This window comes from Fusarium falciforme, chromosome 3, assembly GCF_026873545.1.
Source record: "Fusarium falciforme chromosome 3, complete sequence".
NCBI classification, from domain to species: domain Eukaryota; kingdom Fungi; phylum Ascomycota; class Sordariomycetes; order Hypocreales; family Nectriaceae; genus Fusarium; species Fusarium falciforme.
The window spans coordinates 1,294,422-1,311,138 of record NC_070546.1 but is presented as its reverse complement, the minus strand read 5'-3'; the positions used below and the strand labels follow the sequence as shown (position 1 = coordinate 1,311,138).

Sequence of the window (16,717 nt, the reverse complement as noted above, 5' to 3'; positions counted from 1 at the left end):
CAGCCTCGCCGAAAAGCTTGGGTCTGAAGCTTAACCTCATGCATGAATGAATGGTCTCCATCTTCCCCTGCCTTTTCAACGTTTAATGGGTCTTTACTCGGCCGAGAGATCGTGCAATCAAGACGTGCAGAGAACTCGCTCATCTTGCATGTATCAACAGGCTGTGTGTACCTTGACTCGTTAGGACACTGGCCGATCCAATCCACCAACATTCACACTTTGGCAACCCCTTTTTGAAGAGACGAAATCATTATTGTATTACCACATCGTCCATTTCCATGTCCGTGCCGTGGATTCTCCATGAGTAAATAAATGAAAGAGGCACAATTAATTAATGCAGTAGCCACCCAAGGACATTAGAGCGCCACCATGCCTAACGCCGCCGTAAATCATTTTCATCAACGCTTTTGAACGTGTCGCTTCTAAGCAATAGGAGCACAGGTAAATGGACCCTGCACCTCACCATTTCTGAATTTCCTTATCTGAGACCGAGTTAGCACGAGTCTGAGATCAAGAGGATGATGGTTTGCACTTACCACATCGTCAACGCTAGCATATGTGCCGCCAACCAAGATGATGATTCCAATGATGAAGATCATTCCGTTGAGAAGGCTCTTTAGGATATTCTCCTTGGAGTACCACGAACCCTTCCTGATCAAGAGGAACCACATCATGGCGGGGAAATAAAAGGTAAATCCTGAGATAAACAGGGAGGAGGAGATCGATAGCAAGTTGTTGAAGAAGGGAATGGCCTCAGCGATGATCCACGCGAAAAAGGTGATGAAGATGATCATGAGCAGCCAAGTAGCCCAACCCTTGGGCGTATTGATGTATCGAATGATGGAATTCTTAAAAATTCGGCCGTGGAGATATCGGCCAACGACAATCGTGTTGATCGATCCCGAGATGAAGATGACGGGCAGGGCAATGCCAAAGGTGACCTTGCTGACGAGCTCGCCGGCTGAGAGGAGGGCCGGGGACTTTACAGAGGGTCCAACAAAGGCGTAGATGAGACTTCCGGTGAGGGTGTAGATGGTGATTTCGAGGAGGCCGAGAGACCAGATTGACTTGACGAAATCCTTTGGCGTATGCATCTCGTCCATGAAGGAGAATTGGCAGATTGCGAAGCAATACGCAAAGACGATGTTGCTAATGGCAATAAATGCTTCGGTAAACCCAAGATCCTCTTTAGGCCAGGCTGACCACGGCACGCTGGAAAGTCCACCATTATCCCGAGCCTTGATGCCGGTTGCGATGATGGTGGTTCCAACAGCCGCGATGATAGAAGCAAAGTCGATGTAGCCAAGGATAGCAACCTCGGCGAAGCTGGGCGGAATGGCAACCAGCAAGAGAAGAATGGCGGAGACGAGGCCAAAGACGAGGGAGCAGGCTCCGTCATCAGTTAGCCTGAGGAAGGCGATTGTTCCTGTTAGGCAGTGCGAGCCAACGAGGAAGATGAGCTGAAGAGAGAACATGACGCTGATCAACTCGTAGCCAAACCGGCCGTGTCCGAAGCGTTCCATAAGCAATTGACCCGCGTCTGCATAGTGGGAGACGCGGGGGAATGCTAGTTTGACCTGTCCGACAACGTAGGACGTGTAGATGGCGATGAGGCCAATGCCGATACAGAGGATGACGCCGGCGACCATGCCAAGGGTTGCAAAGGCCGCTGGGAGACTCAGGCAGCCCAGAGCGACGGCCTCGACGATGAGGACGACCGTCAACCTCTTCCAGCCTAGACGGTGAAATCGGGCGTTGCCCTCTTCTGCCTTTTGCTGCTCGACGTCTGTGAGGCCGGCGGTGGTGACTAGCCTCGCCGTGTCCTGCGACGTCTGGCGGGATGATGTATTATTGTATGTCATGTTTAGGAGTGTCTTGATGTTGTTTGAATGTGTTGCTGTGGTACAATTGGGTTCTATGTTAACCCGGATCTACATTGTCTTATATAGCACTTTCATTACGAGGCACAGCAAACTACAAGTTGATGACTTGACCTCGCTCTCGGGCTCGGTGTACAAGCGGCCGAATCCGGGCAAAGACAAGACCGCGCGGTCACGAACATCATCAGGCGGGAATAGCACGCACAGCACGCAAGTACAAGTCCGCCCGTGCCATCGTGAGCGAGGTTCTATTCCTGACGAGGTTCCCATGATGGTGGTCGAGATCTATACAGGGGTTGCGCTCTGCAAATGGGTGATCTGGCGGGTTGTCTTGTCCGAAGGATCACGCCATGGCCAGACCAGCGGGAGAGGCGCTGCTAAGAAACTCGGCATGTCCCGAGGACAGGAGAATACGGTCTTGGCGGGAAGCTCGGGGGGGATTGGTTGGCATGCCAAGGCCAGGGCCAAGAAGGGTGCTCGAGAAGGGCCGGAGACGACGGCATTCTTCGTGCTCACATGACGGCCTGCTCATGTTGTTTACAGTCAGAGATTCTCAAAGATTCGATCGCAAATCAAGCTTAAACTGAGATGGATAAAAATATGGACCGAGCTTCTGATGTCTTGCACCGCCCCGCGCCTGCTGATCAAGTCACCTTATGGCCCATGGGGTCGTTATGATGCTGAATCTTGCTATCGGAGAGTTTTGTTCTCCGCGGCATCATCGTGAGTCAGTGTATGCGCGTATTCGCCTGGTGTCCACGGATAGAGAGTCTGCCCCAGAGGATTTGTTGTAAACTTGTTGCTGATTTTGTGTGTTGATGTGGTGCAGGGTAAACTGGGCCTCGAAGCGAGGTGGAGTTGGGGATATGCAGATGGTTTTTGTTGCATGTGAAGACGGTCAATTAATTAGTCATGAAAACGAAAAGAAGTGATCGTCTCGTGTCTTTCTAGATAAACATGATCTAGAAACCTTGAAGAGACTGGTGGTTTGCATAGATTCAAGTGGGCTCTGAAATGCGAGATGCATGATTGTCACCAAAGATTGACTCAGATTTCACCCGTCGCGACGGGAATTGACTTTCACCTATTTGAACAAGAAAAATGAACAAGTTTCAAATACTGAGCACTGATTGAGACATTCGCCGAGTGAGGTATGGTGTTCTTTGGATGAGGGAAATCTGTGGTTCACTTCATAGTGAGGGAGGCAGCCCATCAGGTAAGATACTGGAGGTGTTTTTTGCCCACTTTACTCAGACATTGTAGAGAGCGAAACTAGAGAATACTAATACGTTTGATTCGATTGGGTGAGAGAGAGCGGCGATAATACCATCCAGGCTTTTGGGAGAGCGTGTAATAGGCAGTAGAACGGTTTCTATGACAGCGGTGGGGGAGAGCACCCCCTTTGGCGACTTCATCATCCCATCGCCGTCACAACTCGGACCCAATCTTATTCCCCATTGTAAAAGCACGGGAGTTTCTCGCATCCGTGTCTGAGCTTATTTGGATCTTGTTGGTCGTGCTCTTTGTGACATGTCCAACCCCCCACAGCCCTTCAAATCCCCAGCCTTTGAAGGGGTGAAAGCGAATTTCTCGCATGGTCCACCCATGCAAAACTACGTCAGTATTTCAAGCCATTGCAGCTTTGACAAGCACAACCGAAGCACACCTCACTCGGCGGGTTTCCGTATCAGAGCTTGCCGGCCAAGCTAGCTGCATCAAGGATACCGAAATGGACCCCTCAAAATTGTCTCAGCACAGCCTCAGCCCCTTCCCTTCATCGACGGCTGGGATCTAAGGTTAGACAGGAACATGGCTTGGCGGTCACTAGGCTTGTCTCGCCAAGAGCTTATCTGTGAGCAGAGATACTTGGCGCCTGGATATAAAGAACCTCCTCCCCTTGACAACCTCCAACCTGCACCAGCAAAAAATCCACTGTTATGAGCGATTTATTTCTCTCTCGTCAAGCTCAGCGCCCGCTGGCTTTACGAGACAAGCCATTTGTGAGCGGTAAATGAATCGGATATTGCATTCGGAGGCGCAGCGTGACCTTGTTTTTCTTGCCCTAATAGGGGTTGGCTCTGCTGTTGTGCTGCCATCAGAGTGAAGGCGGTGATGATCAACGGCGGCCTCCTGATGCCTCTTCTCTCACACCAACATTTGTGGCATGAGGAACTTTCCCCTCTTCTCGCGAGGGCTGTGCATAAGAGAGGGGATGGACAAGTTGGGAATAGTTACTCTAGTGAATAAATGAGTATAAAGAGGTCCTTGAGTGTGCTGGTCTGCTAGAATCCTCACTCAGCTCCTCCTACTCTTGCCCTCTGCTCTCTCCTGCTCTCCACTCTACACTACTCTATTCTTTCTCCATGGCCGATCCTGACATCAAACATCCTCACCCGGAGCGCATCCACTGGGTTGACGATGAAGAGGCGGCAACCAAGGCCAGACCGCCCGTGAAGCGTGGCCTCTCGACTGAATCCACGGGCATCCGGTCCATCAGGTCCAGACGCGGTTCGGTCGATGCCTCCGCTGTGCTGCCCATTCAATATCGCGCAGTGTAAGGCGCTCGACTTGACGGTGAAGAGGGTTTGCTGAGATGTTTCAAGGTCGATGGACATTGAAGACTATAACCAAAAGACTAGTCTTGCCAAAACAAAGAATGAAGCCGCAGCAGGTACGGAATCTCAATAGGGCTTGTATCGTGACATTGTTGTCTGACTTGTTGCTCCCAGATCTCGCCAAACTCGAGTGGCACACCAACAACGTCGACGAAGTCATCAGACGCCTCGGTTCCTCCCTCATCGAAGGTCTCTCCCCTGATCAAGTCGAACGACGCATCGGTCGCTATGGAAAGAACGCACCTTCTCCTGCCCCGACGCACAATACTAAGAAGATTGTCGGTTACTTCTTCAAGGGGTTCGGTACAGTCCTCTTTGTGGCCGCCATTCTGGTTTTTATCGCGTGGCGACCCCTCGGAAAGCCTCCGGCGCCTGCGAACCTTGCCCTAGCTATCGTCCTGCTTGCTGTTTTCTTCATCCAGGCTGCCTTTAATATGTGGCAGGACTGGTCCTCGTCGCGTGTCATGAACTCGATCAAGAACTTGCTTCCTGAACACTGCCTGGTAATACGCGACGGACAGCAGGTCACGCTCTTTGCGGACCAGCTCGTCCCTGGAGATATCCTGTTGATCAAGGCTGGCAACAAGCTCCCTGCCGATGTTCGTTTTGTCAAGGTCTCTTCCGATCTCAAGATTGACCGGTCCATCCTCACAGGTACGCGACCCCCATAACCGATACGCAACACACTTGCTAATACCTCATAGGTGAATCTGTTCCTATCCACGGCACGGTAAACTCTACAGACGATAACTACCTCGAGACCAAGAACATTGGCCTTCAAGGTACACATTGCATCTCAGGAACCTGCACTGGTCTTGTAGTCGCGACAGGAGACAACACTGTATTCGGCAGGATCGCAAAGCTCACGAATGAGCCAAAGAAGGGTTTGACTACCCTCGAGCGTGAAGTCCTCCACTTTGTGTTGGTCATCTGCTCCATCATGGCTCTCATGATTATTCTTGTCGTTATTCTCTGGTATGTAACCTGTGTAAGGCGCCTGTTATGGATGCTAACAATTGCGTAGGGCTACATGGCTACGCAAGAAGTATCCTGACTGGATCAGCGTCCCGAACCTCATCATCTCGTGCGTCTCTGTGGCTGTGGCATTTATCCCTGAGGGTCTTCCGGTCGCTCTCACGGCCAGCATGACAATCAGTGCCAACATGATGCGCAAGAACAAGATCCTATGCAAGTCACTCAAGACAGTGGAAACACTCGGCTCGGTCTCGGTCATCTGCTCTGACAAGACTGGTACATTGACACAGGTTCGTTCACAATTGACCCGATCAAGGTAGAACAATCACTGATATATTATAGAACAAAATGATTGTCACAGAGTGCGCCATCGGCGACAAGCGCATGCTAGCAGACCAGGCAAGAGACGTCATGGTCCTCAACCAGCACACCAGTCCAAAGAACAACTCCCTCAGCCAGCTCCGCGCCGTTGCCGGACTGTGCAACGCCGGTTCCTTTGACGCGGCCACCATGAGACTTCCTCTTCACGAGCGTGTCATCCACGGTGACGCCACCGACCAGGCCATCCTCCGATTCTCAGAGGGCCTTGGAGAGGTGGCTGAGCTTCGACGGTGCTGGAAGGTCAAGTATGAGCTTGCGTTCAACAGCAAGAACAAGTACATGATCAAGGCGTTCTGCTTGGCACATCCTGATGGTCTTTCGCTTGCGTTGCCATCTGACATTGGGTCGATCTTTGCGCCAGGCGATGTGTAAGTGGTGTTTGCAACAACTCTGAACACTATGCTGACGAAAGTAGGCTGTTGACGATTAAGGGCGCACCGGAGATCCTTCTGGACCGTGTTAGCTCATACGTCAACCCCTCGGGCGTTTGTGTTCACCTGGACGATGATAAGCGCAAAAGTATCGAGATGATCAAGGATGACTGGGCGTCTCAGGGTAGGCGAGTGCTGTTGTTGGCTCGCAAGTCCATCTCCAGCTCTGTGTTTCCGCCAAGCATGTCGGAGACGGCTCTCGAGTCGGAGATGTACAACCAGGCTCTGACTGGTTTAACTCTTGTTGGTTTGGTCGGTATCGTCGACCCTCCACGCCCCGAAATCCCAGATGTAGTTGACACACTCCGTACTGCTGGCATTCGCATCTTCATGGCAAGTGGTTCGCATCGAATGAATGCTATCTCAGCTAACAAGAGACAGGTTACCGGTGACTTTGCCTTGACAGCGCAGGCTATCGCGCAAGAGTGTGGAATTATCACCAGCCAAAACATTGACACAGTGGAGGCTCTGCACCGTACGGTGACCATAGATCCATCCCTCCGTGCTCTGGAGCTTAACTATGGCGCTGATGGGCCTCGAGAGGCCATTGTCCTTAGTGGCCCCGAGCTCATCACCCTTAATGAGGGCCAGTGGGATCAGTTGGCCGAGTACCGTGAGATTGTCTTTGCTCGAACGACCCCCGAACACAAACTCCGCATCGTACGCGAGTTCCAAGCTCGGAACCAGATTGTCGGCATGACAGGTGATGGCGTGAATGATGCTCCGTCTCTGCGCGCCGCTGATGTTGGCATCGCCTTGGGTTCAGGCAGTGACATTGCAATTGAGGCAGCTGACATGGTGCTGTTGGATACATTCGCGAGCGTTGTTGAAGCGCTGCGGTATGGTCGAATGATGTTTGACAACCTCAAGAAGACTGTGGCGTATCTGTTACCCGCAGGTAGCTTCAGCGAGTTCTGGCCGGTCATGACCAACGTTGCCTTTGGCATTCCTCAGATCCTGAGTAGCTTCCTCATGATCATCATTTGGTAAGCCCAACGTTGGCCATCAATTACATGAGCTAACACACCCAGTCTCTTCACCGACGCTCTCGCTGCCGTTGCCCTCGCCTATGAGGCTCCGGAGGCCGACGTGCTCCTGCGGAAACCGAGGGTGCCGGGCAAGAACCGCCTCGTTGATTGGCAGCTCATCCTGCAGGCGTACGGGCTCGTCGGCTTTATCGAGACGGCAGCGTCGTTTGCCATGTCGTACTGGTACTTGCAGCGCAAAGGCATTCCCTTCTCGGACATTTGGTTCTCGTTCGGAAACCTGCCTGACACGATCGATCCCGACTACTACCAGGCGAGGCTGAACGAGGCGAGCTCCATCTACTTTGTGAACCTGGTCGTCATGTAAGTCGCACCGCCGAGATCGGGGCTGCCCAGACTGGGTGCAATTGGAGCCACCAACACTTTCTGACACCTTGCAGGCAATGGTTCAATCTTTTGGCCGTGCGGACCCGGCGTCTATCCATCTTCCAGCATCCTCCCCTGTTCAACAAGAACACCCAGAACTGGTATCTGTTCCCGGCCATGTTGTTTGCTCTCGTCATGGCCTTCTTTTGGTTGTACCCCAAGGAATTTCAGAACGTCTTGGATACGGCCGAGGTGCCTGTCGAACATTGGTTCCTACCCATGGCGTTTGGTATAGGTCTCATTCTCATTGATGAGGCGAGAAAGTATTGCGTGAGAACCTACCCAAAGGGCATATTGGCTCGGATGGCTTGGTAGGTCGAGTATTAGTGGACGAAGGGAGTGTATTCGGATTCGATAGGCTTCGATATGCCTCGGAATAACAGTACATTAACAAATTGACGATGTCGTTGCCTTTTCCTCCACGATACATGATTCTGAGCGTAACATGATGTCGATGAGAACATGATGCTGATGAGGCCAAACGTTAAACCCCTCCTCCTGCGGCATTGATTCCACCCCTGAGGCGCATTGGCGTTTACACTGATATACGATCGGAAGCGAAATGGGCGTCATCGAAGTCGTCACGGAAACGGCGGTGGAACTTTGTAGATAGGAAAGATTCACAAAAGGGCGAGAGGCGAGAGGATGGGACGTCGGTGGGTGTGTTCACGGAGTTGAATCGGCGCATCATGTTGGTCGCACGGGGCACGGCGAGCGAGATGGCGAGGGTAGACACTAAAACTAACTCGTACTATTCTAGGAAGAGGTCGAGGGCGAATGGATCGCAGCTTGAGCAAGTTCGAGGCCCTACATGGTTTGAGGCACAGAAACCTCGTCAGTTCCGCTGCCCAATGTCTTGACACATACCGTTCTTGGCCAGCTGGCCATTTTTTGCTGTCGAGTCCTGGTTTGGCAGTTATTCCCCTTGTCGCCGGCGTGGCTGGTTATTTGCCGTTTCTGGGCCATCGGAATCCGTGCTTGAAAGTCGGTGTCGAGAAAGGTGAGCTGAGCTTTGATTTCCTGACCTTGGAATCCTGGAAGGACGATGTCATGGGGGGTCGTATCACGTGGGACCTGTTCATGGGTTGAAAGGAGTCATGGCGTCTGGGCGGTCTCTGCGACGGACGTGTACGGAATTTGTGAGAATGCAACGGAAATGGCCATGGCCTGCGTTAAATGAAGGCGTCCTCATGATCAATGGTTCAACAAATCATCCATTTTCGGCGTCTAATCGCTTGTTCTTAGCTGCCATCGGCGCTCGCCTGCCGGTGCCGGACGGGGTTTGAAGGTGGCATGCTCCTGCCTGGAGCCAGGATCGATAAGGGATCCATCCGAGGTCTCCACCCGAGGTCGCCTGTTCCCGGCCCCACTATCGGATGTTGGCGTTGGTGATGTAAGACAAGGGGGAAAGAAAGATGATGAAGATGATAGCGAGAAGCTATACGATGTTATCCTGATGGAAAGAGGAGAAGAGATCGAGGCCCCGTTGTGAGGTTTGGAAATGAAAGTATGGTAGTATGGACTAGTGATGCCAGAGGGTGAGGGGTTGGCCGGAGGCCCAGAGATGCAGAACCGCCCTCTTTATGTGGGAATTGCCTCCTTGCATCTGGCCCAGCAATGGTAACAACAGGCATGAAACCAGGTACAGAAACAGCGTCAGATGTGCTCAGGTACAAGGAGCACCGTCACGAGGGACATGGCACGCGGGGGTCAGTCATGGGGAGACGCACGTATCGGACGCCAGCACGGCAGTCAACCTGGAACGAACAGCATGATGCTGGTACGATGGGCAAAGTCGACGACGATCGAGAGCAAAGTCTCGGGCAAGGGGGTCAGAGTCGGCTGTCAAGCTACGAAAGCTTAGGACCGAATTGACACCCATCTCGATACCACGGTTGCAGAAGGGCGTTTCGGCAGAGCGAACCAGGCGAGATGCTGTTGACACGGCGCATATCAGCGCGAGCTAGGGGCATCTTTGCGGACCAATCGTCCGACCAACTTCCCCTCAATTCCATCACAAGGTTTCACGCGGCGCCCCGGGGAGGGGAGCGAGGTATGATTGTCTTGAAGCTGTCCTTGTCTGGCCTCGGCGTGGGACATGCCATCAGGTGAGCTACGCCAGCGAGCGCCAAAGCACGCATCCGCAGGCCGAAGGCTCCGGGGGACACGAGGGAGAGGGGCGCAAACTGGCGATCGCTCGTCATAGGCCGTACTTGGACGTGCCAATGTTGGCAGGCTTGTCGCTTGCTCGAATCGGCCACACCACCAAGGGATTGAGGCAACCCCTCTCAGATCTGCATTCAGGCATTGCTTTGAGCGTTTTCTTTCTCTGAAGCTCACCTGTTTTCCCTCGCTGACCGCTCGCAATTCAGACCACAGCGCGGGCTTCCGAGCCCGTCGATTGCATCACTTGATTGCCGGGCTCCTCCACAGTCCATACACGCCACCAAAACCCACAGCATCCGATCCCGGTGGGTCTGCGACAAGCTTTCCCCGGATTTACGCCCCCCACGCTAACCCGAGATGGGCAGCAAGCGGGTACCAGACCGGTACGCAGAGCGGGTTCGGCTTGCACGGTGCGTTTTGCGTCACGCCGGCGCTAGTCCCATTGCGGCTCCAGGTCTGGTCTGCTGAGCGCCGGAGTCAGGGGCGTCACGCCTTCCGTCAGGCCAAAGTCACGCGATCGTCCTCTTGCGCTCTCCCGCCCGCCGCCTGCAATCAATGCCTGCGACCGAACGTGGCAGGGGTGGATGCGAGATATCCACAATCCAATGGATGCGTGAGAGGTGAGATCACTGATCAGGGTCGGAGGGCGGCGCAGGCGCAGGGCAACCGCGCAAGCTTCCCAGCACCTTCCCCTAGGTTGCGCCTTCCGGGTGTGGGCAGTTACCCCGCCCAGTCTGACGACAGCTCACTGGTAGCAATGGGTGAGGTCCTGGATGGATGACTGAGGATCCAAGGATGAAAGCGTGATTCGGAGATAGACGACGCCGGACGGCAGGTGCGCCTGTGGTTGCAATGAATAACAACCCCCTTCCCCCTCGCTTTGTCCTTCCATCCCTCTCTCTCTCTCCTCATCACACCTTCAGATCCCAAACAACAAATCAACCTCATCCTTCACCTGCCATCACCTGCTTTTGACGTAAAGGTTCGTGGTCATTGTCCTTTTTTATTCTCGGTCCTTCCTCTTGAGGACATCATCTCCTAGAAATCACCTGTTCCATCATCAACCCAGGCATCTCGCTAACATATCTACCCCTCACTACAGCAGGCCAAGCTATCACCAAGTCGATCTCACAGATCAATCACATACAGAACCAACAACCATCATGTCGGAACCTCTCAGCAAGGTCGACTCCGCCGTCCAAGGCTTGTCAAGCTCACCAAAGGAGGAGCAACCTGTCAAGAAGGCTGGCCGACGACAAAGCTCACTCTCACCGGATGTGATGAACATCGCCGACCTCGGTAAGCTTCCAGAAGCCCTCGATACCCCTCGCATAGCTCCGACCGATGTCGGACTGGATGTCAATAGCTCTCATACTGACATTGTTTACTCCAGAGGCTCAAGGCATTGAGCTCGAGCTTGCTCCCGAGACCCAGAAGACTGGATGGTACGTACATCTCATGATACCCCGCACTTCCATCTTAACCCTAAGATGGCATTGTCATGAATCGTTACTGACTTGTTCACTTACAGGAAGATCAACACAAGTCCCAACACTGTTGAGGACCCGGCACTCCTCAAGCTGCCTCTATCAAAACCTCTCGTCAGGAAGATCGACCTCCACTTCCCCCTAGGGAAGGAAGTAACAGCCCGAAACCTCAAGGGTGTAACAATCAAGGATGCCCTCGATGCTATCCACAAGGCATACAAGAAGCGGGTAAGTCTCGACCATGTATAGCCACTTGGCCAAGACTGGCGCTGACAGTGTCTTTTCAGTCTGATGATGAACTCGACCTTCCCTACCTCGCTGGCTTCGAGTGGGACAAGGAGGAGTCATGGACCCGACTTGTTGTGCACCTCCAGGCCCAGCCCTCAACCACAGGCGGCCACTCTGGCGGCAAGAAGAAGAAGAACAAGAAGAACGAGGAATAAGTGACTTGATGCCACCCTGATATCTGTTCCAATAGTTCCCTTTATTCTTGTTGTTCGTTTCGCTGGGTTCGTTGCGAGTCGGCGCTCGGGATATTGCGATTAGATATTCTGGCCGGGCCATAATCTGTGCGACGCTGGGAGCGTCGCCTGGTGTACTCCACTACCGTTCTGTTCATCGCTGGTCGATAGATCGGCGCTGCAAGGTTCCATGACGACATGGTCCTTTTACCTAATTGAGAATTCCTCTCGGCATCGTGTCTACCATTTTCGTGAATGTGAATGTTGAAGTTGGTGTGGAAGTTGAAATTAGCATGCTTGTGTCCACAATGCCAGAACCCCGCCAGAGTTTGGTTCGCTTGGGCCCCACCAACGCTTGTGGTTGTCAGCTCAACGCCAATTGTCTTTATCTTATCGTGATGATGGCTAACGTGGTGGATGGATACCCTGAAGTTGGAGGAGCGGCACAGAGTGTGATCAACTTTGATTCCGATTCCGCGAACCCCGCGATTCCGCCGTCTGGAGAAACAATCCACACAAGTCCCGTCGTTGCATTGGATTGTTCCGACGGCATGCGACGGAAGAGAGGGGGGATGAGGTCTATCAGAAGTTGTGCCGAAATGGCAGGCCATCTGTTAATGTCGTTAGCGGAATCGAGGCGCGCTGCCCCACGGCTAACATCGGGCCGGCCTTGGTCATCCTCTGAAGCTGCAACGCGGAACTGCCGTTGGACGGCTTACACGGCGGTTGGACGTCATGCTCGAAGAAGCTCAAAGCCGTGGTCGCGTAGTTAAAAAGATGGTGTGCGGACGCTTCGGGAGCTGATCTCCTGGGCTCGCCATCACACAGAGTCGACGAACAGATCAAGCTTTAGCACAATGCCCGTCACAAAGTTCGAGACGAAGGAGAAGTACAGGTATCAGAATGGCTTCAATTGCTACCTAGAGTGAGTATCACATGCTGTTTCTGGCATTGCCGCGCTGACTTGCTGGGTAGATCGGAAGCTGTCGAGGGTGCCCTACCGGTCGGACACAATTCACCCCAGAAGGTGCCGTACGGACTCTACGCCGAGAAGCTATCCGGAACTGCCTTTACGGCGCCGAGGAACGAGAACAAGCAGACATGGTTGTACCGTGTCCTGCCGTCCTGCTCGCACCCTCCGTACGAATACGACACCGAGACGGAGAATGGCTCCAACAAGACCTTGGACGGCGCCGAGGGCAAGCTTCACTACATCCCGAACCAGCTCCGCTGGGATCCCTTCGATCATGACAAGGCTAAGCACCTGGACTTTACTACTGGTCTTAGGCTGGTCGCTGGAGCTGGAGATCCTACCTTGAAGGAAGGACTCGGCATGTACATCTATGCTGCTGGCAAGAGCATGGATGAGAAGACGGCCTTTTACTCGGCCGATGGTGACCTGCTCATTGTTGCGCAAGAGGGAGTTTTGGATATCCGGACCGAGTTTGGATGGCTCCTCGTCCGACCCATGGAGATTGCTGTTATTCCCCGAGGTGTCAAGTATCAGGTCCACCTCCCATCGGGCCCTGCTCGTGGTTATGCTCTTGAGCTGTATCAGGGTCACTTCAATCTCCCGGAGCTTGGCCCTATCGGTTCCAATGGCCTCGCCAATGCTCGAGACTTCCAATCGCCCGTTGCCTGCTTCAGCGAAGACTTTGGAGCCACTGCTTCTGAGGGCCCCAACTCATACACCGTTGTGGTCAAGTTCAACAACACACTCTTCAAGACTGTGCAGGCTCATACACCCTTTGATGTTGTCGCTTGGCACGGCAACTATTACCCCTTCAAGTACGACCTTGGCCGCTTCAACACTATCGGCACCATCTCGTTCGACCATCCCGATCCCTCCATCTTCACTGTTCTCACAGCGCCGACCAACACTCCCGGAACGGCCGTGGCCGACTTTGTCATCTTCCCCCCTCGATGGCTCGTAGGTGAGGATACCTTCCGTCCTCCCTGGTATCACCGCAACACCATGAGCGAGTTCATGGGTCTGATCTGCGGTGGTTACGATGCCAAGCGTGGAGGCTCGGGGGGTTTCGTGCCCGGCGGCGCAAGTCTGCACAACGTCATGAGCGGGCACGGGCCGGACGCGGAGAGCGGCGAGGCGGCCCGCAACGCCGAGCTGAAGCCAGCCAAGGTTGGTGAGGGGAGCTGCGCGTTCATGTTTGAGAGCTGTCTGATGGTGGGCGTGACGGAGTGGGGTCTGAAGACGTGTCAGAAGGTGCAGTCGGAATACAATGATCACAGCTGGGGAGGAGTCAAGACGCATTGGAAGTTGCCAGAGGGGTTGAAGGTGAAGCCGCATACTTTGTAGGGACTGAAAATTGGTGAGATATGAGTGATACCTTGGTGGTACATAGCCTGGATATTGAATGCTGTCATGTATGAATGAAGCTTGCTGTTTGCTGAATATCATTTCTATTCGCTTCGTGATTCTTTGGTCTATGTCGTGTCTTATGTGCTTCATTGCCCACCCGTCCTCATGAATAGGTTAGATGGTAAATCACGATCCTTGAATTCAGGATCAACGTGATAAACCATCTCGTCTCCCTCCGGTTGGAATCCCATCTTGACATATGCCTTGCGTCCCATGCTCGACGCCTCGGTGATGGCCTCCAATCCACCCCGTCGCTTGGCCTCATCAAGACCCCATTGCACCAACCGCTGCGCAATGCCTTTCCTTTGATGAGCAGGGTCGACGACGCAGAGGTCAAACACCATGACTGCTGGTGGCGATGCAGTTGCCTTTTCCTTGATGACCTCAATGCGGCGTCCGTGGAGTGAGCGGTCCAGTTGGACGAGGTAGCGCTGCTCAGCTTTGTTTCCCGGGTAAAGAGTATCCAGATCCATGACCTTGCTAAAGTCTTCAGGCTGAGGATCACCGTAGCCTTCAACAACTGAGCACTGCTGCCAAATAGCAAAACCAGCAATAACACGGCGACCTTCGGAGTCGGGGAGAGTCGCCTTGAGGAAGACGGTGTTGAGGTCTCCGTCGCGGTTTTGCGTGACCGAAGACCAGCGGTCAACGAGGCGTTTAATACCAGCAGCTTCGCCCTCAGGCGTGTCCCACCCTGGGTTCATGGCGATCCAGATGCCATCGCGAGTCTGGCGCCCAAAGGCTGCGGCGATGCAGGCAAAGGCTTCGGTGAAGTCTTGGGCGTTTGTGACGGGTTCGACTAGGATATCTGCCATAGCTGTAGAAATTGGAGATGCTTTAAAAGAGGGATTTGAAGTTCGTGAACTGGCTTTCTTGGCTATTATACTGGTTCCACTTTGTGTGGGTGGGTTATCATCCATACTCGTTCGGTGTGAGTAATAAGCAGGAATCGGCTTTACCCAAGATGGAGACGAAGCCAACCGCTGATGCTGCATCGTTTTCCATGGGATAGCTACGCCTGAACAGGGCGTCAAGTCAATCGGTAGGGCTGGATCAATTGGATTATGTTGCTCACGATAGCAAAAGCCGTTGGTCCAAGCATTGAATCTCGAAGAACCCATGGCCATTATTGTACTAGCGGTTCTGTACCTGGAAAAAGAATCCAGCCTCTTATTCGAGGGTTGACTACCGCAGATGATGATTGTTGTGGGCCGCGGGGGGGGTAACAAGGCGGCCTTGGCGGCCTCATAGCAACTCGACAGAGATGATACAGCCGTGACACAAGGCAACGACGTGCAGGGCCAAATAGGGTTATGTTTTAACTCTGCACTGCAAAGTTAACATACTTTGACCTCGGGTCCTAGGCTTTGCCTTCTATACTGCCAAGATGCTGCCAGGATGCTTGCATGGCTGTCGACGAAGACGAATACTGTCTCTTCCCGGGGTGCTGGATAACTACCTATCATGTTATTTATTAATTCTGTGGCATTGGCTGTGAGACACCGAAACCTGACGGGGATAGTGTTAGTCCACCTCTAGTTTTGAAGAACCCTGATCTCTGTGCTCTGAACCAAGGAGTGGCAACAGCTAGAGCGTTAATGCGTGACGTTATATGGCACACTACTCCTAGACTGCAAGATGATCCTCTTAGAAGGATCAAGGAACTCGACGAGCGCGAGTCCTAAACTTCAAATCCCCCCCCCTTCTCCGGAGGTCGGACCCTGGCCTTCACCGTCTACGACGGCATTTCACTGCAAACTTAGCCCGTGATAGGATTTCCACGTTCGATCCTCGATCCATTGCGTAAACTATTGCACTGCAAAGTTAACCCCCCTCGGGGGCCTGAATACTGGGGCTCTCGGTCCCACTGGAGTTCCCCTACTATCTTGGCATCCATGGCCAAGATCCTGGGACAATCAATGAAAGCAGTCCCCTTCCTGGACGTTGAACGATTATCTCGAAGCCAACCGCTGATGCTGCATTATTTGCTATGGGATAGCTAGACCTGAACGGCGTGTCGAGCCACATTCATGTTTGTCATGATAGGAAAAGCCGTTGGTTCAAGTATTGGATTTCGAAGAGCCCGTCACCGTTGGACTCTGGAGTTTTATGACTGAAACAAGAATCTGGCCGACTTATTGGTGGTTTGAGTGAACTGGCACGTCGTACTGCAAGGGGGTTCGGAGACGATATTTCACTGCAAATTTAACGCACAACAGGACTTCCACGTTCAATCTTTGATCGATCGCTAGGTGAGCGATCGATCTCGATCGTTTGCACTGCAATTTTAACACGCGCCGAGCCCGAATCCCGGAGTTTAGAGGGCATAAGGTCTCAAATCCCGACGGTAGGGCGACTGGGGTTTAACTGCAAGTTTAACTCCCTCTGACTTGGTTTTGGAATTTGCCTTGTTTATCGAGACCATCACTAAAATGTTGGGTTGACTCCGATAAATGCGGTCTCTTACCTGGATGTCAAGCAACTATCATTAATCCTGCGGCATTAATCGTGGGACGTCTCAACCAGAAT

At 53.0% G+C, this 16,717-nt stretch overlaps 4 protein-coding genes and 1 pseudogene across 5 annotated transcripts, besides 1 other annotated feature; 3 read left to right on the top strand and 2 right to left on the bottom strand.

The window, feature by feature from the left end:
* Window positions 1-422: 422 nt before the first annotated feature.
* On the bottom strand, window positions 423-1,931 carry NCS54_00374600 (annotated as a pseudogene). Its single transcript has 2 exons — window positions 537-1,931; window positions 423-482 (listed from the first exon to the last, which is right to left on the bottom strand).
* Window positions 423-1,931: a sequence feature.
* A 2,282-nt stretch (window positions 1,932-4,213) lies between these two features.
* NCS54_00374500 (Cation-ATPase-N domain-containing protein) lies at window positions 4,214-8,009 on the top strand (the record flags this gene model as incomplete). The annotated part of the gene is made up of 9 exons (XM_053149306.1): window positions 4,214-4,434; window positions 4,484-4,551; window positions 4,610-5,149; window positions 5,200-5,470; window positions 5,520-5,760; window positions 5,813-6,219; window positions 6,267-7,268; window positions 7,314-7,631; window positions 7,709-8,009. The coding sequence occupies exons 1-9, from the start codon at window positions 4,244-4,246 to the stop codon at window positions 8,007-8,009; spliced, it is 3,339 nt and encodes a 1,112-aa protein (XP_053005281.1). The 5' UTR covers window positions 4,214-4,243.
* A 3,014-nt stretch (window positions 8,010-11,023) lies between these two features.
* NCS54_00374400 (Hypothetical protein) lies at window positions 11,024-11,790 on the top strand (the record flags this gene model as incomplete). Its single annotated transcript, XM_053149305.1, has 4 exons — window positions 11,024-11,159; window positions 11,254-11,305; window positions 11,392-11,575; window positions 11,635-11,790. The coding sequence occupies 4 exons, from the start codon at window positions 11,024-11,026 to the stop codon at window positions 11,788-11,790; spliced, it is 528 nt and encodes a 175-aa protein (XP_053005280.1).
* An 875-nt stretch (window positions 11,791-12,665) lies between these two features.
* Window positions 12,666-14,125, top strand: NCS54_00374300 (Homogentisate 1,2-dioxygenase; the record flags this gene model as incomplete). Its single annotated transcript, XM_053149304.1, has 2 exons — window positions 12,666-12,733; window positions 12,784-14,125. The coding sequence occupies 2 exons, from the start codon at window positions 12,666-12,668 to the stop codon at window positions 14,123-14,125; spliced, it is 1,410 nt and encodes a 469-aa protein (XP_053005279.1).
* A 149-nt stretch (window positions 14,126-14,274) lies between these two features.
* On the bottom strand, window positions 14,275-15,003 carry NCS54_00374200 (N-acetyltransferase domain-containing protein; the record flags this gene model as incomplete). Its single annotated transcript, XM_053149303.1, has 1 exon — window positions 14,275-15,003. The coding sequence occupies one exon, from the start codon at window positions 15,001-15,003 to the stop codon at window positions 14,275-14,277; it is 729 nt and encodes a 242-aa protein (XP_053005278.1).
* Window positions 15,004-16,717: the final 1,714 nt, after the last annotated feature.